This window comes from Musca autumnalis, unplaced genomic scaffold (genome assembly GCF_047663935.1).
Source record: "Musca autumnalis isolate F117 unplaced genomic scaffold, ASM4766393v1 scaffold_3, whole genome shotgun sequence".
NCBI lineage: Eukaryota > Metazoa > Arthropoda > Insecta > Diptera > Muscidae > Musca > Musca autumnalis.
In genome coordinates this window covers 168,391,305-168,413,797 of record NW_027411866.1, presented here as the reverse complement: position 1 = coordinate 168,413,797, position 22,493 = coordinate 168,391,305, and the positions used below count along the sequence as shown (strand labels likewise).

At 35.7% G+C, this 22,493-nt stretch overlaps 1 protein-coding gene across 1 annotated transcript in view; it reads left to right on the top strand.

Annotated features, from left to right (window-relative positions):
• The first annotated feature begins 597 nt into the window (after positions 1 to 597).
• LOC141398082 (leucine-rich repeat-containing protein 20-like) overlaps positions 598 to 22,493 on the top strand; it is a 42,744-nt gene continuing 20,848 nt past the window's right edge. The window contains exon 1 of the mRNA XM_073975268.1: positions 598 to 1,417. Within this exon, the coding sequence (XP_073831369.1) occupies positions 1,165 to 1,417 (253 nt within the window). The 5' untranslated portion in view covers positions 598 to 1,164. The remainder of the gene's footprint in view (positions 1,418 to 22,493) is intronic.

Genomic DNA, 22,493 nt, shown 5'->3' with positions numbered 1-22,493 from the left:
CCGCCCGACTTATTTATTATTCGGTACATATTTTGAAAGATTTTACCAATTATCGAGCCGACACGGCCTACATTTTGGTAGTTTCTCTTCGTTAGGGGTATAAAATATTCCTACAGGTAATTGTATAATTTCACTATTTTAGCTATTCTTGAGGTTTTAGCCGGATGATAGGAAATATATAAAAAACAGGTAGAATAGGTGCATAACCGATGTGAAAAAAGACCCTTGATATGATATTTGCATTCTTCGCCGTTGGCTTATTAATTTCCACATATACATGCGGAAAGTAATAAAAGAAAAGCAAAAATATTTGGTCTGTTCCAGTACTGCAATAATCTACTAATTTTTAATATTTTTTCGCTAACATAAAGGAAAAAATGTTATCGTAAAAATAGTAGCTTCTTGTAGGTTCTGGAATAGATCATTTATAGTTTGAACAATCGAACCTTAAAAAAGTTACCAAACCAAAAACAAAGTTACCAACCCTATAAAAAGTTACCAAATTTGGTAATATTCTACCAACTGTGGCAACCGTGATTGTGAATACGTATGGTACATAAGAACGAATGCATTTTATTTGAATTAATGAATGCTCTCAGCACATTTTCTCACCGGTATCTCCAATGATCGCTAGATAAAACTTCAATACTGCAAGTGCTGCACAAGCAGAAAACAAGCAGACAGATAAACGAGCGTCACCACAATGCTCAAGTTTTCTTTGTTTTTCTTAGCTCATTATTTTGTTTTGGGTCTCTTTCTTTCTGTTGTCGCTGTAAATTTTCCTTTCTTTCGGTTTTGTTTTGCGTAGTATAAAAACAGCTGATGCAAGAGCTTTTTAAACATTTGAAAAACGGAAGACTTAGCAAGCGGTTTGTAACTGAAAAATAAAAAAATAAAATAATAAATTGCTTAAATAATTATTTATTAAAACCACAGTTACATATAATAACAAGCCAGTGCAAATGTTCAATGGGCAAACTTTATAAAGTGCAATATTAATAATAAAATACAAATTGAACAAATTTACTTATCAATATTTTCTCAATTGTGAAAAATTCTTGTAATAAAAAAGAAAAATAAAATTAGAGAAAATAGTGAAATTGAAAACAGTGTAATACTAAATAAATTATTGTAAAACCTAACTAAAGAAATCTTTAAATCAAAATGCGTCCCTTCGGTAACGACATTACCAATATTGCCAACAATGGCAATAACGGCAACAATGGAAATAATAATAATAACAACAACAATAATAATAATGGAAATAATGCAATCGATTTACCCATGGTGGAAGATCCTCGGGTACCACCCCATATTGCCAGAATCGGTGGCATTGTCACATTTTCACCTGTAGCTGGCCGAGGAGTTATTCGCGTTGTTGGACGTTGTGAAGATGCCAAAGAGAATAATATGTTGGGTAAGTTAAATTTGTTTTAGATACCTATTATAAAACTAGTGAAATATACTACATTCAAAGATATTGAAAATAGGGTGGTGAATGTTTAAAATGTAAACGAAAAAATTGGTTTATAAACTTCCTTAGATCTGACAATAAATATTAATACAGTGTTCATAGAGTTGTGGGATGTGTTAAGTAATTAAATTAAGCAGAACTTTCGTTGCTAATACATACTTCAATTTAAGGACAAAAATTAAAAAAGAATAAAAATGTCAGTCAGCTGGTATAACGTGTGGATCATACAACACCGGTATTCACCGCCAACGCATATTAGCAAATTTTTCTTTCATATTCGAAGAATTTTTCTTTCAAGAATTTTCTTTCGAAGAATGTTTCTTTCAAACACAGGAAAATTTCTGCCTCATCTGATTTTACAAGTACCCATACTTTGGATCGATATATAAGTATGGGACGTATCAAAGTCTGGTAGATCGTGATTTTTGTTTGGCGAGAGATATGTAGTTTTACTTATAATCTGTTTAACTAGATTAAAGAACCATCTGTTGGCCAATATTATTATTCACTTTATTTATGATGGTATCGAGTTTATTAACATCTTTAACTACCTCAAAATTGCATCTTTCAAAGTCCATAGTGGGTGTGTGTCTACAGGACGTCTTGGCCTCATCGCCGCACAGTGGTTCGGAATCATTTTTTCCTGGTCAAAATTCTTTAACTTTAGAACGGATAGAGATATTTTTATAATTTGTTCGACAGATAAAACAGTCAGACTATTTTCTAAAATATGAATGTCTTGTGTTTTTATATCTTCCTATCTATTATAAATGGTCGAACACCAAAAAAAGATAGAAAAATAAAAGTTTTAATTAAAAAAATCATTATATTTCCAAAAAATTTAATTTTTTTCAAAAATTTTAATTTTTGTGTAATATGGGAAACTGTATGGAAATGTGTGTATTACCCTTGTAATTTCAATAAATTTTGAAAAACTGTTAAACGGACGGAATTTGACGTGTTCAAAAGTAATAAAGTTGTGTAGTTCCTGAACGAACTAGTTCCAAGGAACTATTCCGGAGAAGGAACTATTGGAACTATATCCGGCTCTTTCATTTATATAGTTCCTTTCCTTTCAATACACCACCACCACCTACGTCAATCCGTTCGGACGCTAGAGTGCTTTCCATAGACGGACGGACATGGCTATATCGACGTAGAATTGCACGCTGATGAAGAATATATATAGTTTGTGGGGTCTACAATGATTATTTCGAGTAGTTACAAACGGAATGACAAACTTAATATACCCCCATCCTATGGTGGAGGGTATTAAAACAAGTAAAAAAGTATCAGTCGGCTTTGCCGACAGAGATATACCCTCAGCCTGTGTATATTGAAACAATTTTTTCCCAAAAAACTCATGTATTTAGGGAGTTTTAAAAACTTTGGGCGTTTGAACTGACAAAAATGTTGATAGGATTTAATATCAAAAGTTTTGCGGAGGAGATACTAAAAAGAATGGATCTCCAGCCACTACATATGGTACCATAGGGATTTTTTAGAACTTCAGGGATGTTTGCTCAAGAAGTATGAACTTGCCCCTGAAACAACTTTTACCATCGCAATTGAGGCAGCAATGCAAGTTGCTCCAACAAAAATCAAAGTGATTCGAAAGCAGGTCTTAAAGTGAACATGTATCCGAAATTTTGAGTGGGAGGTGCCGGATGGAGTGGACAAATATAGTCCATATTTGAACCTGATCTATATCTGGTAGATATATTAGGATGTGTAAAGTATGGACCAATTCGGCCACTCTCTTCAAGAGTTATCCGTACGTACAATTTTTCCGAACATTTTTGAACTTTTGTGGGGGACGTACCTGAAGGAGTGGACCGATATGGCTTATCTTCGAACTTAAACTATGTTTGGACAAAATATTTCTAAGGCCAAACTTTGGACCGAATCGGCAGACCTGTTCGAGAGTTATTTTGCCCTCCAACCTCCTCACACGGTGTCATAGGGGTTTTTTGCAACTTTCAGGCTATTTTCTCAGGAAGTATGGACTTGCCCCTGATGAAACTTATACCGTCGTATGGAGGGCAGTGAATACAAGTTGCTAAAGCAAAAATCAAAGCGATTCGAGAGATGTTCCTAAACTGAACTTTTCCAAAATTTTGTGTGGGAGGTACCCGACGGAGTGGACCGATTGAGTCCATATTAAAACCTGATCTAAGTCTGGTACACGCTCCACGATGGGCAAAGTATGGACCAAATCGGTTACACCCTTCAAGAGTTATCGTGCGTACAAATTTTCCGAACATTTTCGAACTTTTGTGGGGGAGGTACCGGAAGGAGTGGACCGATATAGCTCATCTTCGAACTTAAACTAAGTTTAGACAAAATATTACGAAAACCAAAATTTGAACCGAATCGGTTCATCCCTTCGAGAGTTATCGTGCGCTCCAGCCAGCCAGACAGACAGACAGACAGACGGACGGACATTGCTCAATCGACTCCAAATTGTCTGAAACACATTTCGTCCAAACATACTTGGGGTCTAAAATTATTTCGATGAGGCACATTTTGCCCGTATGAAAGTGTATATACCCTTCATAGCCTAAAGGCTGAGGGTATAATGAGTTTTCTGAGTTAACAATTTATATTTTTATACCCTCAGCATTTATGCTAACGAGGGTATATACACTTTCATACGGGCAAAATGTGCCTCATCGAAATAATGGTTTTAGACCCCAAGTATGTTTGGACGAAATGTGTTTCAGACAATTTGGAGTTGATTTAGCCTTGTCTGTCTGTCTGGCTGGCTGGATTCGGTCCAAAATTTGGCTTTCGTAATATTTTGTTCGAAGATGTATCGGTCCACTCCTTCCGGTACCTCCCCCACAAAAGTTCGGAAATGTTCGGAAAATTTGTGCGCACGATAACTCTTGAAGGAAGTAATCGATTTGATCCATACTTTGCACATCATTAAATTTCTACCAGACTTAGATGGGGTTCCAATATGAACTCAATCGGTCCACTCCTTCGGGTACCTCCCACACAAAATTTCGGAAAAGTTCAGTTTAGGACCTGCTCCCCATACGACGGTATAAGTTTCATCGGGGGCAAGTCCATACTTCCTGAGAAAAAAGCCTGAAAGGTACAAAAAACCCCTATGACACCGTGTGTAGTGGTTGGAGCGCAAGATAACTCTCGAACGGGTCTGCCGATTCGGTCCAAAATGCGGCCTTCATACTATTTTGTGCAAACTTAGTTTAAGTTCGAAGATAAGCCATATCGGTCCACTCCTTCAGGTACCTCCCCCACAAAAGTTCAAAAATGTTCGGAAAGATTGTGCGCACGATAACTCTTGATGGGAGTGACCGATTTGGTCCACACATCCTAATATATCTACCAGATATAGATCAGGCTGGATCTATACTTCTTGAGAAAACAGCCCGAAAGTTGTAAAAAACCCCTATGTCACCATATGCAGTGGCTGGAGAACTCGAACCGAATACTGCGTTCGTCCACACTTTGGATATTGTAATATTTCTTCGAATATAAGATGAAATTTGTAGGTGGTGCTTATTGGTCTACTCCTTCCGGTACCTCCCCCACAAAAGTTCGAAAATATTCGCTAAAATGGTACGCGCGATTTCTCATAGACGTAGCAACCGATTTGGTCTAAAAATATTGTCGAAACTTAGTTTATGTTCAAATTTGGACCCATCTGTCCAATCCTTGTGGTGCCACCCACAGAAATGGTGGTTAAGGGTATTTTCGAGGATCTTTTGGACATTTTTAACGAAGGTTTTCCTAGTGGCCCTGTTTATAGCGATATTATGTTTTTCGTAAGCTAGTGTGATAAAAAAAGTCCTATCTATCGATATCTCCGCAAATTTTTGAACTTTAATCCTATCCACACTTTTGTCGGTTCATACGCCCAAAATTTTGAAAACCCCCCTAAATCCATAAGTTTTTTTTTGGAAAAAAATATTTCAATCCACACAAGCTGAGGGTATATCCCTGTCGGCAAAGCCGACTGATACTTTTTTACTTGTTTCTACGACTTCTACCTTATCTTGTGTCAAATGTTCGTGCTGATATATCTACAACTCAACGAGTTACAGCTCATTTACAAAGAGTTTGGCATAAATCAACAAAAAAGTTTTTTGAGTTTATGAAGCACTAAAACAGTTCAAATCATGCTTGATCCTACACATAAATTTAGTACTGATATCTTCCTAGCTCAAAACTCCAGGTAGTTATTTTATTTATGGTGTAATAATCTTTTTTAGTTGAGCCAAATTTATATCGCCAACATAAGACGTGTTTTTCTCGAAACTGGATTTGTTGAGTCGACATAACTTCGGTCGACCCGTTTGTTGAGACCAAGATACAGCTCGCAATATTTATGTTTATAATTTGGTTCAGAAGTTTTTACTACCTTTTGAAAACCATTTATGCAGAGAATTTTAACATAGATGCATAGGTCCATGTTCTGAAAATGGTTATTTCAGAATTTTAGGATCATTATCCAGCATAAATAGTTGATATTTTGTATTTAGGTTTCCTTGGGGTATAAAATATTCCTGCAGAGTAAGTGCTTTCTGTGAAGGTACATACATATTCAACCGAAATGGCTAAAAATTGGTATTTAGTCTCCCTTATTGGGGAAAGGAGTCTAAAAGATTCCTGCTGAGAATTGACGGGTTCACGTTTTCATATAGACCCCCAATTTTTAGTATGCCTTCCGATTTTTAGTATATTGCAAGTCTTTGCCACATTATTCAACAGAAGATGGTAAAATTTGGCTTGTAGTCTCTCTTGGGGTTTTGCTGAAAATTGGCGGTATAGGTCCACATTTTCATATAACCCCACAGTATTTAGTATTCCTTGGGGTAAAAGATATTCTTGATGAGAAATAGGTCACACGACAGACAGGCATATTTTCAGAAAACTCGTTTGTATTGAATACCTAGGGATGTTCTTTATTACTTTAATTGCTAATTTTGTTTTGTTAATGTGGTTCTTCTTAATCACATTCATTTTGTAGAAATGCAAAACTCAGACATGTCTTGGAACACCTTTGACCTTATTCCCTCTTATAGTCGACGAACAGGTGGATTTCTTGTTAAGTGAAGATTTGATTTATTGTAGATTTTTCAGGTCTATGCTCCCCCATATACGTTAACGGATGTACAAAAACAACATAATCTCTCTCCATTCTTATATGCCGTTGTTTAGCAAAGAAATACACTTTCAGAGAGGCTAATGTATAAAATAGTTGAGCACCACTGGTCTAAAGCTGCATTGGTCTAAAACCGCCGTTCACACAATACCCTCAAAAGCACTTTATATGCGATGGATATGAGACCTATGCCCCTGTAGTTGGCACAAACTGAATTGTTTCCTTTTTTGTCCCGTGTATATAGCCAACTGAAGTTCCAATCGTCGTCATGCATACGAAGACAATATGTCGCCACCGGTATTGAACAGTTCGAAAGGTATCCCATCAGCTCCTGTTGTCTTATTGTTCTTCAGCCGATTAATTGCTGTCATGACCTCACTTTGGTTGGGTGGAAAAAGCTCGATGCTGTCGTTTGGAATTGGTTCGCTCGAGCGTTCATAATTTTCCAAACTTAGTTTCAGTTCGAATATGGGTAATACCGGTCCAAAACTTCCGGTACTTCCTCTGATATTTAAAAATTTCACTAAAATGGTATGCACGATATCCCTTGAACGGGGCAACCAATTTGGTCCAAACTTTCCCAATTGTTTGTCCAATTTTAGTTTAATTTCTAAACTGGCCCATATCGGTCATCTCCTTCGGGTATCTCGAAGAAGATGCTGTCGTTTGGAATTGGTTCTCGTTCATTTTCAGTAACTGAGGATCTGGCGGGAGCATTTCATCAAGCTTTTGGTATAAAATAAGTGTGGCTAATGTTTTACACCAAAAGCATGATAATGTGCTCCTTCCAGATCCTCAGTTACTAGATTTCCTTCATTATCTTTGGCGGTGAATGTGCCAGTATAATACCAGTCACTCAGGTAAAATGTTCTTACTTCGTTGAGGCTCCTGGCCATCTCGAGTCTCTTATGCTCACGTTTTTCCTGATTTTTCTTTTTATACCCTACACCACACTGTGGTAAGGGGTATTATGTGTTAGTGCATTTGTATGTAACATGCATAAGGAAATGAGATAGACCCATATTTCCTTTTAGGGATATGTATAGAATAACTTTCTGAGACGATTTATACATGTCCGTGTGTCCGTCCGCAACGTACAGGTCGCATTTATTGTCCGATTCAGCTGAAAACATAGGAGTATAATTTTTTTAGCAATAGGAAGATTTGGATAGGCCCCATATATATTTTCGGAAAATTTCATGTATTTGCTACAGTAAACACGCTATGTTCATCCGATTTCGATGAAAATTGGAATTGGTGACTGAATGCGGTCTAAAAATATATGTGCCAACTTATATCAAAATCGGTTCAGATTTGGATATAGCCCACATATATTTTTTCGGCCGATTTCACGTATTTGCTGCACCAAACACGATATATATTTCCGATTTCGATGAAAATTGGAATGAGTGACTGAAAGCCAACGCAATCGTTGCATCTCGATACGTTTATCTATTCGGATGTCGTTGTATAGCAGATACAGCTCGTGGTTAATAAGACGCCGATATTCACCATCAACGCAGATTGGTCCATAGATCTTTCAAAGATTTTTTCTCTCAAACACACCAAAAACTGCCTTGCCTGCTTGCACAAGTACCCAGGCTTCGGAACCATACATCAGCACGGGTAGTATCAGTGTTTTGTAAAGCGTTGTTTTTATTTGACGGGATGTGGCTTTGTTCCTAAACTCCTTACTTAAGCCAAAGTAGCATCTGTTGACCAATATAATTTTTCTTTTCATTTCACAACTGATGTTGTTTGTAGTGTTTACGGCCGTGCAGAGGTAGACGATTTTTTTTACTACCTCAAAATTATGGGAACCAACGTCAACAGTTGGTCCGATCTTTGTGCGTCGACATCATCAACATGGTCTTCACGCCGTTTACCGCCAGACCCACTTTTGCAGATTCCCTTTCGACTTTTGCAAAGGTATCAGTTACTTCCTTTACTGAACGACCCAAGATGTCAATGTCATCGGCATGGGCAAGTAACATATGGCTGTTTATATACAGTTAGTCAACTTAATTATTGCAAAACCAAAATCATTACAAAATTTTAAATAAAACATCATTTTTTTGGTATAAATAAAATCATTATTAATATTTTTGTTAACAATGCAGTTCTTACACATGTTTATTAATATAATAAAATAAAAAGTAGCTAAATTTCACTAAACATTTTCTTAAAATTAACAAAAATGAGTAAAACTCATTATTTGCACTGTCAACTAAAGAATTGCAAAATTCACAACTTTTCAGTCTTTCACGGTATTTATCGAAAAGTTGGTTCTAATATTTCGTATTCCCACATTTGGCATCAAAAACAGCTTGTAAACGTATCTGAATTTAATAAATAAGTTTCGGAATGTCATATTCCAATGGTGTTTTTAGCCATTCTTCTTTATTGCATTTTATTTAGTCCCCCAGGTAAGTGGACGACCTATTCCCGACTTTTTCCTTCAGGTGTACCTATGAATTTTCGATGGGGTTAATATCTAGACACTGGAACGGGGTGTAAATGACTTTGGTACAGTTGTATAACAACCAAGTCTTACATAAATTTGATTTATGCTTAGGGTCGTTGTCTTGGTAGTAATTATATTGCAATTTGTTTAAATTTTCAGGGTCAGCTGGCCCAAATTTCTTGACGCTTTTGGTTAAATATTTTCTTAAAGCATCTAAATAAACCTCCTATGTCATTGTTTCTTCCAAAATCAGGATTTTACCAAGGTTACTGCTTGGTATACAACCCCATACCATAATTGACAGTTTTCCGAACTTTACGGTATGTATTCAATTTTTGTTTTCCATGGCTTTCAAGGGTTTTCCCAATACTTTTTGAAGTCCATTGTGATAGGACAACATAATTTTAGTCTCATCAGAAAATATAACACCATCCCAATACTAAAGATGGCGTGAAAAGTTGTCTATAACATGTCGGAATAGTTTCTATATATTGTGATAGGAGGGCAATGGTTTTTACCTAGTCTCTCATGATGAGTGTTTGTTATTATGTACCACTTTTCTGACTTTTTCATGTGACACACTTACTCCAAAATCATTTTTAATTAGAAAAAGCTATTTTCTGGTGCTGCTTTGGTCTATTTCGTTAATTTCTTTAATCATTCTACAGTCAATTCGTGAGGTTACTATTTTGGACCTGCCCTGTATCGCCCTCAGTTTGAACCTGGCTTCTTTCTCGGTGCGGTATATGATGTTGTATACACTTCTTAGCTTACGAGAGGTGATTTTAAGGCATTTCTCTTTCGGATTTACCATTATTATAATTGGAATAGACCAAATGTAGCATATTTTCCGAAACCGTTAACCTGACTTTCTCTTTTTCTGAATATACCGTCTATGTTACACACACAAAAATTAATTTATGATCAATAATTATGGATCTACATGTCCACATACCATAAAAACCTTTAAAATCCTTAAATGCAAAAAATCGCGGGGGAAACTCCACGATTTTTTGCACATTTATTCATTTTGCAATTATTTAGTTGACACCACAAAAACCAGGTACCTATCCTTTTTGCCCGTTGTTTTTGTTATTTCCAACCTATTTCTGGATTTATTGGCTTGATGTTGTCATTAACAGGTTAATAAACAGATATTTACAAAAAGCCCAACATTATTGAAAGAATTTCTAGTAGTAATTCCAAATTAAACGTCTAAATTCTTAAAAATTCATCGTTTGCAATAATATAGTTGACTAACTGTATATTGTGCCACTTCTATTGACCTTCGCATCGCGTATAACCTTTTCCAGCGGAATGTTGAATATGCCACACTAGAGGCTGTCTCCTTGTCTGAAACCTCTTTTGGTACTAAACTCTTGGGATAGGTTTTTTCCTATTTGAACTGGGGACCGAGTATCGGTTAATGTCATTCCACAAAGCAGAATGAGTTTTGCAGCGATACTAAATTCAGACATGGCTTGGTATACCTTTGAACGTAGGGGGCTGTCGAATGCTGCTTTGTAATCGACAAAAAGGTAGTAGGTATCGATCTGCATCTCTTGGGTCTTCTCCAGGAGTTGTCGCAGGGTAAATATATGGTCAATGGTGGTCCAATTATTTCATTGACCATAGGCTTTAGTCGTTCACATAATATCCCTGACAATATCTTGTAGGTAATAGACAGATGGCTTATGCCCCTATAGTTAGAGCATACAGTCGTTTCTCCTTTCTTGTGGATAGGGCACAGGATACTTAGGTTCCAATCGTCGGATACTCGTTATTCCTGCCAGGTGGTGCTAACTAGCTGATGAAGACACCTTATCAGCGTGTCGCCTCCGATTTTGAACAGCTCGGCTGGTAAACCATCGGCTTCTGCTGCCTTATCATTCTTCAGCCGGTTTAGTGATGTCTTTACCTCATCTTGGCTTTGGATCTTGGGTTGGATCTTTAAAACTGAGTATTTTTAAAATTCCATCCTTTAAAAGTACGATAATTATAATTCACAAAGTCATATGAGATAGTGGGTACCGCAAACGTTTCTTTCGAAACAGTGTTTGTCGCAAAATTATGAAATATATTTAAACAAAATAATTTCCAAAAGCAGTTGAGGAGGACACCTCTTCAGATAAAAAAAAAATATTGGTACCTTTATTCGTGATAAATGCTTAACTTTCGTAATAACTTTGTTATTAATTTATTAAGTTTTTCTCACATTATTTATGAGTAGATTTCTGTTTTTCTATGTCTAAACAGAATTTGTATAAAATTTAAAGTTAAAAAATTTTGTAAAATAATTTCAGCTTAATCTCGGGTTTTGTTGTTTTTAAATTTTTAAAACAACAACTTTTATTTAAAGTGGGATGTAGTTAAAATTGGTTTAATTTCGGGAAAGGCAAAGAATTAGTTTCGTCCAACGCCACTTGGACTCATCAGTTCTCTTAGTTCTTTGCATTGAAACAAAGAACTCTTCCCCAATTTTATGACGACCAGAGCTCAAGAATAAACGTAACCGATGAATTCGTTTGACCGCATCCCACTTTAAATAAAACTTGTTGTTTTAAAAATTTAAAAACAACAAAACCCGAGATTAAACTGGAATTATTTTACAACAATAAAATAATACACATCTCAACAAAACTGCCAAAAGTGAATTTAAAAAATGTATTCACGAATTTGAAAGACAACATTCTGTTCAGCAAGCTGTATAACGCCATCTAAATTAAAATCTGTATTACCTAATAATATATTAATATTTATTTTTATTTCTATCATCATTTATGCGTCATCATAACAACTATAAATAATATTGTACAACAAATAACACATTCGGTAATTGTTATTTATTAACCCAAAAATAGGTTATCGGCTAAAATTTTGCAAAACAAAAAAATTAAATCAATCAAAATATATGGACGAAATAAAAAACAATAAATTGTGATAATGTTATAACACAGTTACCAAGAAAGTAAAACACAAAGCCCAAAAATTCCCATAAATAACAATGGCCAATTACATTAACGTGAACATGTAGTAATAACTTTCTTCATACCAGCCAACTGACCGCTGTAAAAATTTACAAAAACAGTTTTAGATTTTATGTAATTGGCATTACATGCAAACATTCAAACATACATATGTGTTAATCTTAACGTTTTAAAATGCAGTGGCAATTTATTCTTTTCGGATCGTTGTTATGATTGTTGTGTGTGTTCGAGTTTTTGTTAATTTCTTTTTGTTGAAAAAATGAAAAACTGAACCAAATTTTTCCGCAATTAAAAATAATAATTTTCAAAGCCTTACTTGAATAAGTTGTTTCTTGTTGTTAGTGCTAAAAAACGAAATTTTGTAACAATTTTTTGTTCATTTTGCCTGCTTGCCTGCCTGTCTACCTGTTTAGCTGTCTGTCAGTCATGAAATTTTTTGTTTTAGGCTAAACCTCTGCTAATCATCATCACCTAAAGCAAATGTTAAAACATTGTGTGTGTTAACGTAACAAACGACTGATTCGTTGTTGTTACATTAAGTTATCTAATCTATCTCTAACGTGCTTGACATTTTAAGAAATATAATTTTTCGAAGTAAAACTGTGTAACAGTGATCTTGTAACTAAATTCACACCTAATTTTATTTACTATTTACTTAATTAAATAAAAATTAAAATCCGTAACATTATGTACTTGTAAACTATTTGACATGTATTCATAATTGTGGCCAATAATTGTGTTAGTTGCGGCTTTTTGTGTTTTTGTTTTGATTCTTTTATTTCACCACCTGTGGTTTAACTACTGTTTTTGTTTTTAAAATATTTAATTTACCCTACAATGGTTTACACAAAAGAAGAAATTGTAAACAATAGTAGTTATGTGTTTTAACATGCTTATCTTATCATAACTCTTGTCTACCATTTAAAACAAAGTATATATTCCCCCGCTTCCCATTCGAACGAGTTGAGTTAATGTTTTGAAATTTAGTGTTGACACCAAACAGCTGTTGTAATGTCAACAACACATTCATTCATTCATATGTTAAAACCTTAATCGTAAAATAACATTTTAATGACCCATTTTTTGTTCAAAACTGCGACCAACTTAAGTTATCACCTAATTGCCTTCAATTGTCTGAACATGGCCTACTACAACGCAATTTCTTTGTGGTTAGTTTTTTCCGGAAAGGGAACTCTCTTTTGTTTAGAGTTGTTATCTTATCATGACCTCTGTCTGCTGCATGGCTGTGTCGTTGTTTGTATTGTTTAATTTGTTAATTGTATTCCCAAATGTAAACAACGTAATCTGTCATTTACTTTCTTTTATTGTTTTGGTTATATTTTGGCACTTCAATATTTTGATTTTTTGTTAAATTATTTCAAGAGTTTGAATGAATTGGCATTGCAAGGTCGTTTCAAGTTATTGACTAGCAATCCATTCAAAGTAAATGTTTTAAGAAATCGTTTACTATGATTAGGTCAGTCATATGATTGAAAATGACGAATTAGATAATATTCATACATTGAAAGGTCATTGAATCATGTTTAGCTTCGTATAAGACAATGATTATAGCTCTGTCCCAGAACTAAAAAGTTTTTACAATTTTTACCACTTTTACACATTTTGCGTTCCCGTACACAAAATGTATATGAAAATCGTTTACGACTTTTGCAACTTTTACGACTTTTGCCACTTAATAAAGTACGGGAACAGGCCATATTTTTATAAGTACTTCCATCAAATTGAAGTTATCTTTACTGTGCACCTTATACACTACTGATAACCGCAATTATTTAGCTAACTTATGAACATCATATGGATTAAATTCAAAAAACACATTCCTAGAAGCAGCAAAAGAAGAATGCGAAGATGTAACATAACATCAGTATAAAATCAGGAGATTTCTCAGAACGGATAGACAGAATCCGAATTAATATTGTCAGTTAAAAAAAAAATAGAAAACAGAGCATATGATGGTTTGGAGCTGTACCCAGAATTCAAGAAAATTTATTTATAATTTATATAAGTAACGATTGTATATATTACTTTTTGATACACGTACTACTATTAGTTCGTAGTTCTCCAAACATTTTAAAGATCATGATCTGCTAATATACCCCTGGAATATTCGGTCTTTTTATAGAAAAAGTCCAGTTTATGCATATTCTACTCAACTAGCCCAATTGCTTAATCAAAGCACTCCTCATCCCGATAACATATCAGCGCAATGGCACAGTATTGCCCACTCCATGCAAACAGCCGCAAAATCCATACTTGGATACCAGAGACATCCACCAAGGAATCCATGGTATGATCAGGAGTGTCGTGCTGCTACCGAAGAGAAAAATGCGGCATATAGGGCTATTTTACAATCCGTAGCAACGTGTAGCCCACGAGGGAGATATCGGGAGAAAAGGAGAGTTTCCTCTCTCGTTTTTTTCCGCAAGAAAAAGAGAGAGAGATAGAAAAACGGGAGTGTGAAAAAATCGAGATGTACAGCAGCCAGAATGAAGTCCGAAAATACTACCAAAGAGTAAAGCATAAAACTGATGGCTTTCGTACAGGCCCCTCCTGCTATAGAGACCAGCAAGGTAATTTGGTAACTGATACAGATAGTGTGTTCAGGATATCAGATATCAGCACTCCTCATCCCGATAACATATCAGCGCAATGGCAAAGTATTGCCCACTCCACGCTGACACGAGATCCTAAGTTAAAATAAGAAAGAACCTCTCCGAAGAATTTTGTACCAAAAGAGGTTTCAGGCAAGGAGACAGCCTTTCGTGTGATCTCTTCAACATCTTGCTGGAAAAGGTTATTCGAGAGGCAAACGTCAAAAGAAGTGGCACAATCTACACCAATATCGACATGTTACTTGCTTATGCTGATGATATAGACATCATGGGACGATCAGTAAAAGAAGTAACAGATACCTTTATGAAGGTCGAAGGAGAATCTGCTAAAGTGGGTCTGTCGGTAAACGGCGGGAAGACTAAGTTGATGGTGTCGACGCGCAATGCGTCCATAGAGATCGGGCCAACTGTTGACGTTGGTTCCTTTAATTTTGAGGTAGTAAAAGACTTCGTCTACCTCGGCATCGCCGTAAACACAACTAACGACATCAGTTGTGAAATAAAAAGAAGAATTGTATTGGCTAACAGATGCTACTTTGGCCTAAGTAAGCAGTTTAAAACCAAAGCCACATCTCGTCAAACAAAAATAACGCTTTACAAAACACTGATACTACCCCTGCTGATGTATGCTTCCGAAGCCTGGGTACTTGCGCAAGCAGATAAGGCAGATATTGGTGTGTTTGAGCAAAAAATTCTTCGAAAGATCTACGGACCAATCTGCGTTGACGGTGAATATCGACGTCGCATGAACCACGAGCTGTAACTGATATACAACGACGTCAATATAGTTAAACGTATTGAGATGCAACGATTGCGTTGGCTAGGCCATATCATAAGAATGAGCGATGAGGAACCCGTTAAAAAGGCGTATAAATATGATCCGCTTGGCGGTGCACGCAGGCCAAAGAATAGATGGCGCAAACTAGTGGAAGAAGAGATGACAAGGCGCGGTATTCCAGAAAGAGAAGCAATAGACAGAGAGAAATGGAGATTTTTTCTTAGTTCGGCCTATGGAACTAATGTTCTGTAATGGGCCAGATAAGTAAGTAAGTTTATGCTCTTGCGAGTACTATGCCGATATTACTGCCATGCACCTAAAGGTGTATTATAGCTGTCATACTAAAAACTCGAATTTAGTAGTGGATTTGTACTTGGTCTGAGATTAAAACATCTAGTCTTGTGTTTCCGAGCAGAACAAAGATCTATTTTACGAGCGCTTGGAAGACAGTTGTCCAGCCCTTGACATTATCAATATTCTAGACGGCTTTAATTCCAAAATTGTACAGGAAAATATTTTTGGCCTAACAGTCGGAAAATTCAGATTATAGATTTCGCAGCGGAAATAAATGGTAGTAGCAGATTTAAGCATATCGGCATTCATAAGGGCACCTACCTGGCTGTCTTCAGACCAAAAAAACAAGAAATCAAATTGATTGGATTCCTAATTTTTTAATGTATCTCTTTGGTCATAACAGCTCAACTCGAAATGGAATTAATTCAAATATCTCTATTAAATGACCTTCGACTTAATAATGGAAAACTAAAACAAATTGATAACGTTGTATTAGAAAGAAAATATTCATCGGACGTGTTGGATTTATGTGTATGTTCAATCCCAGAACATGGTGTGGATTGTATCCCGCCCGGCCAAGATGAATTAAAGAAAGCAACAAACCGGCAGAAGAATAATAAGGCAGCAGGAGCCGATGGCTTACCAGCCGAGATGTTCAAAACTAGAGGCGACACGCTGATAAGGTGAATTCATCAGATAGTTAGCACCATCTAACAGGAAGAATGCGTACCCGACGATTGGAACCTGAGCATCCTGTATCCACTCCACAAGATAGGATATAAGACTGTGTGTACTAATAATAGGGGCAATGGTCAACGAAATCCAAAATTGACCATATACAGTCGAACCTCAAGTATCCGTAAACCTTCATTATCCGGGAAAGGAAAACACAGATTCTTTGTTCATTTTACACCGATAAACAGCAAAAATCTTTATGATCCGGGATTATAATTCAATCGACCAAATATCAGGGGACCAAAACAATGCACAAATGATTTATTTTAAAACAGTTTTAATCTTTTGAACTCCACGTTAAGTTCATAATTGCTCTTATTTGCAAATATTTGCAAGAACGCATGTTTTTTTATTAAAAATATATGAGAAATATTGTTACTGCATTATCCGGGAAAACCAATTATCCGATTATCCCCGTCCCAACTATTACGGATAATCAAGGTTCGACTGTATTTACTTTGCCGCAAATCCTGTAAAAGATCCATGAGATGCAGATCAATACATACCATATTTTTATCGATTAAAAACGGCATTCGACAGCTCCATACACTCAAAGGTATTCCAAGCCCTGTCTGAATTTGGTATCCCCGCAAAACTCATTCGGCCTTGTAAGACGACATTAGCTGACACCCGTTCCTTAGTTAAAATAGGCAAGAACTTCTGCGAATATTTCAATATCAAAAAAGGTTTCGTGTGGTCTCTTCAATCTCCAGCTGGAAAAGATTATAGGAGATGCAAACGTCAAAAGAAATGGCACAATACTTACCAATAGCCACTTGCTTATGCTGACGATTAGTAAAAGAAAGAACTCGGACCAACTGTGGAAGTTGGTTCATATAATTTTGAGGTAGTTAAATCCTTCTCCTACTTCTGCACCGCTATAAACACACTAAATAACATCAATTGTCGTCAAATAAGAAAAAAATAGCACTGGCAGATAAGGCTGAGCTTTGTGTGTTTGAGAGAAAAGTTCTTCCGAAGATGTAGGGGTCAATATTTTGACGATGAATATCGACGTCGTATGAAACACGAACTGTATCTGCTATAAAACGACATCAGTATAGTTAAACGTATCGATATACAACGTTTGCGTTGGCTAGAAGAACCCGCTAAAGACGAACTTAAAGACCAAAGCTTCGTTGGAGAAACCAAGTGGAAGACGAGGTCGAGATGTGCAGTATTCCAAATTGGAGAAATGAAGCGACAAATAGTGAGGATTGTAAATCTTTTCTGTTCTAAGAGGGCTAACTAAGCAAGTAATATATATTCTGTGCCAGTTCCGCCCTTCATGTTTAACACTTTTTAAATTTATTACGCAGGTAATATGCCTGTTTTCTTTTATAATTTTCCAAATTGATTATAGTTTTTTCTACACACTCTTCCTAAATAACTCATTTTTTAATATTTACAACCAAATGCCAGGAGTTTTCGTTTTAATGAAACCTGGGTCTCCGACAACCAAGTGACACTGTTGTTAGCTTTCTAAGCCACCATCAACTTGTCAATGCTTCTGATGAAAAATAGTGCTGATCAACTCTTCCGATACAGAAGGACAAATGCAAAAAAGGTGGAAAAGCTGTCATAGTATTTGTAAATTACTAACATTAAAATGAAACAAATAATTCGAATATACAATTCTCGAATGATTTGTGGTATAAATGCTAGTTTCCAAGCTTAGCCTTTGTCCACCCACTAAAATAACATTCTTAAATGCCTAATGATCGGACTTTACAACCCGTGAAACGTAGCTTAAGGGTTGAATGTGTGGGATTTCGGTGGATTCCTAATTTTTCAATGTACTTCTTAGGTCATAACAGCTCAACTCGAAACAGAATTAACTCAATTTTTTTTTTAATTTTCCAAAAAATATAAGAAAATGTTCTTTTCTAATATTTGTAATTATTATAGTTTGACTTCTGCAAAAAAAATAAATAAAAACAAGTAAGAACGGCGCTAAGTTCGGCTAGGTCGAACTTGTTACACCCTCCACCACGAGTTAAATGGAAGTAAATGCCAAATTTCAGCAAGTTCGGTAAAACAATGTGGCTAACCTTCAAAATACCGAAATTCTGGAGGTACCGTTCTATGGTGGCTCTATCAAAACGTCGATCTATACTTACAAATACCCTTCACCACGAGTTAAATTGAAGTAAATACCAAATTTCAGCAAGTTCGGTAAAACAATGTGGCTAACCTTTAAAATACCGAAATTCAGGAGGTACCGTTCTCTGGGGGCTATATCAAAACGTCGATCTATACTTACACATTTGTGGCGGAAATCTATATGAAGGCGTGGACCTGGAGCGACAAATTTCTGGGAGAAAGTTGTATACCCCCAACGAAGACTAAGTAAAAAATTTCAGCCATTTCGGTGTGATAACGAGGCTAAAATCTTCACAATACCGAAAATCGGTTGGTACCGTTCTATGGGGGCTATATGAAGGCGAGGACCAGCAAATTTCATATGGAACGTTTAATACCTCAAATGAAGACCAAATTTCATCCACTTTGGTGGAATATTGAGGGCACAATCTTAAAAATACCGCAAATAGGGAGGTACCGTTCCGTGGGAGCTATTCTAATGCGTGGACCTGTACCAACAAGTTTCTGGGGGAAAGTTGTATACCACCAACGAAGACTAAATACCAAATTTCAAGCATTTCTAAGGAATATTGGGGCCACAACCTTCAAAACACCGAAAATCGGGAGGTACGTTCTATGAAGACCAAATACCAAATTTCAGCCTTTTCTGTGGATTATTGTGGCCACAACCTTCAAAATACCGAAAATCGGGAGGTTCCGTCCTATGGGGGCTATATGAAGGCGTGAACCTATAACGAAAAATTTCTGGGGGAAAGTTTAATACCCCCAACGAAGACTAAGTCCCAATTTCAGCCATTGCGGTGTGATAATGAGGCTAAAACCTTCAAAATACCGAAAATCGGGTGTTACCGTTTTATGGCAACTATACCAAAATGTGGACCGATATATCCCATTTGCAATACCAAATATCCTAGGAGTAATAGAAGCTTCCACACCAAATCACAAACTTCTATTTTTAAAATTGCGAGCTGTATTTTGATAATCAACAGACGTAGGGACAGACGGACATGGTTATGTCGACTTAGAATTTAACCCTGATAAAGAATATATCGCTCATTTACTTAAAGAGTGACACATTTCAAAAAATCCAGTTTCGAGAAAAACGTGTTTTAAGGTGGAGAATCAAATTTGACTTCCCAACTTAAAAATATTATTACACAAAAATAGAATAACTACTTGGACCATATTTTGCAAACAGCTAGCCAGATATCAGTGCTTAATTTCTGTGCAAGATCAAGCATGATTTGAACTGTTTTAGTGCTTCATAACCTCAAAAACCTGGTTTGTTGAATTATGCCAAACTCGTAGTTGATGAGCTGTAACTCGATGAGTTTTAGAGATATCAGCATGAAAATTTGACACAAGATAAAGGAGAAGTCGTAGAAAAAATAGAAACTGCTAACTCAGAAAACGCATTTTTGAGTTATGCCACTCTTTGAGTAAATGAGCGATATATACTCGTAGTTTATAGGGTCTCCGACGAATATTTCGATGTGCTACAAACGGGATGACAAATTTAATTATACGCTCCATATTGTGGTGGAGGGTATAAAACAATGACCTTTAATTCTTCTGCAACCATTAAACATGATTTAATTATTTATAATTTACAGGAAAGCAGATTGTGTTACCTATAATATATAATTGTTCCACAAACATCCCATAAGGGACAAGGGAGGCTTCTCTCATATCAATGAGTGCACCCCGATTCATATTAGCTCAATGATATGGGACCTACAGTTTATCGCCGAGTCCGAACAGCGCACGATGGGGCCAATGACAGGTTTTCGAGGCAACAAATCACTGGGGCAAGCTAGACCTTCCAAATTTTGTACAGATGTTTATAATGGGCTTAGAAACTAATATGCCAAATTTGGTTCATATCGGTTCATATATACATATAGCTGCCGTATATATGTTCGCCCGATTTCAAGCAATTGATGGACCAAACACGCAAATTCTCCCCAATTTTTATGCGATTTGGAAAATACCACGGAATTAGGACTACAAATAAGTTTGCCAAGTTATATTGAAATCGGTTCAGATTTTGATATTGCTCCCATATATATTTTCGCCCGATTTTAGATACTTGGTGCACCAATCCCGCTATGTATGTCCAATCTTGATGAAATTTGAAATGTGTGACGGATTTTGGTCTAGAAACATTTTTGGCAAATCATATTGAAATCGGTTCAGAATTGGATATAGTTCCCATATATATGTTCGCCCAATTTCAGGAAAATGATTGACCAAGCATGCAAATTCCATCAAATTACAATAAAATTTTGAAAATGTTACGGAATTCGGACTACAAATAAGTTTGTCAAGTTATATTGAAATCGGTTCAGATATAGAAATAGCTCCCCTATATACATATGTTCAAATTTCATGGTTTTATCTGTAGTTTGTTATAAGTTAAAAAAAAGGTTCCAAATTTAGTAAAAATCGGCTAATAGTACGTTTATATATAACCGGATTTAACAAACCCACTGGGTTTTAAATGTCAATTCCATTACATATACGTCAAACAAATCCTCATAAAGAAGGTTAACCCTGCAAAAGGCTATAATATAAACATGGCCTAAGATTCCGCCACAAAAGCCAAAGTTTGCGATATCTTTGAAATTATATATTATTATTATATACGTCTATTAAATTTTTCCGAAATCCAATTGGTAACATTAATGGGTTTCCGATTATTCGCCAACCAAAACATGAAAATGTCCATATTTTAAAGTATTACGACATCTGAAATCAGATTTTTATGAAAAGGCGCAGATAGGCGCAGCTAATTTTTTCACAAAATGATAGTACACATTAATACCTTTCACCACATATATATAATATCCTAGATCTACCTAGATCTCAAAAGTTATACTCCAGAGAACACATGGATAACAAAGCAAAATACTCCAAAAAATACATAACATCTTAACTCAAAAATACATTTACCACACATACCATTTTTATTATTTGTTAACACTATCTTATTTTACATACCCATTGAAGAGCTTTCCATGTTTAAAAAATATAAAAATGTTGAAATATTCTCTTTGGCGCCTAAAATGCTTTCACTACTTATTTATAATGAATGTCGGAAAATGATGCATAAGAAAATATGTCACCATTGCCAGATCAGTATGTCGCTATGTGATGTTACCAGATTGATATTTTTTTTATTTTTAGTGATTCAGAGTGTTGGCAATCGAAATCCGTTATTATTTTTTTGAAATTGTTCACTTCAAAAATTGACTTTTTGCCTCGAAAACCTGCTACTGGCCCCTTTTTTTGTAGAGAAGTTTTACATGGCTGAAATACTCAGGAAATGTCGCCAACATTACTGAGGGGTATTTTGCCACCGTTGAAAAGTGTTTTGATGTTGCCTGGCCGGGGAATCGAACTCACGACCTTATGTGTGCAAGGCGGGTGTGCATACCATTGCATCACAGTCGCACCCAGATTGTGTTACCTATCGGACAAAAAATTTTGAAAATTTTTCTATACGTTCAAAAGTTACGGAATTTTGAACGATCGATTGCGTAGCGTTTCTACTATGGGTCTATATCATTATTTTTTCTCATCAGTGTAAACTTTGCATCATTTACTAATATCGAATGCATTAGTATGGCAACGCTTTTGTAAATAAAAAAGACTTTTGTTTTTCAGTTCAAAACAAACCGAAACTTTTTAAGTTAAAAAAAAGTTATTGCATCAAATAAGCTGCTAGTTATTTTACATAAGATTACATACCATCAATGTTTGTTACATAGTTTCTACTTTCTTACGGTAGACTTTCTTATATTTTTGTATTTGATAAATAAATTTCAAATCAATTAAATTTTCCCATACAATTCAAACAATTTGTCATCTTAAACCTCCCACCTGATCATA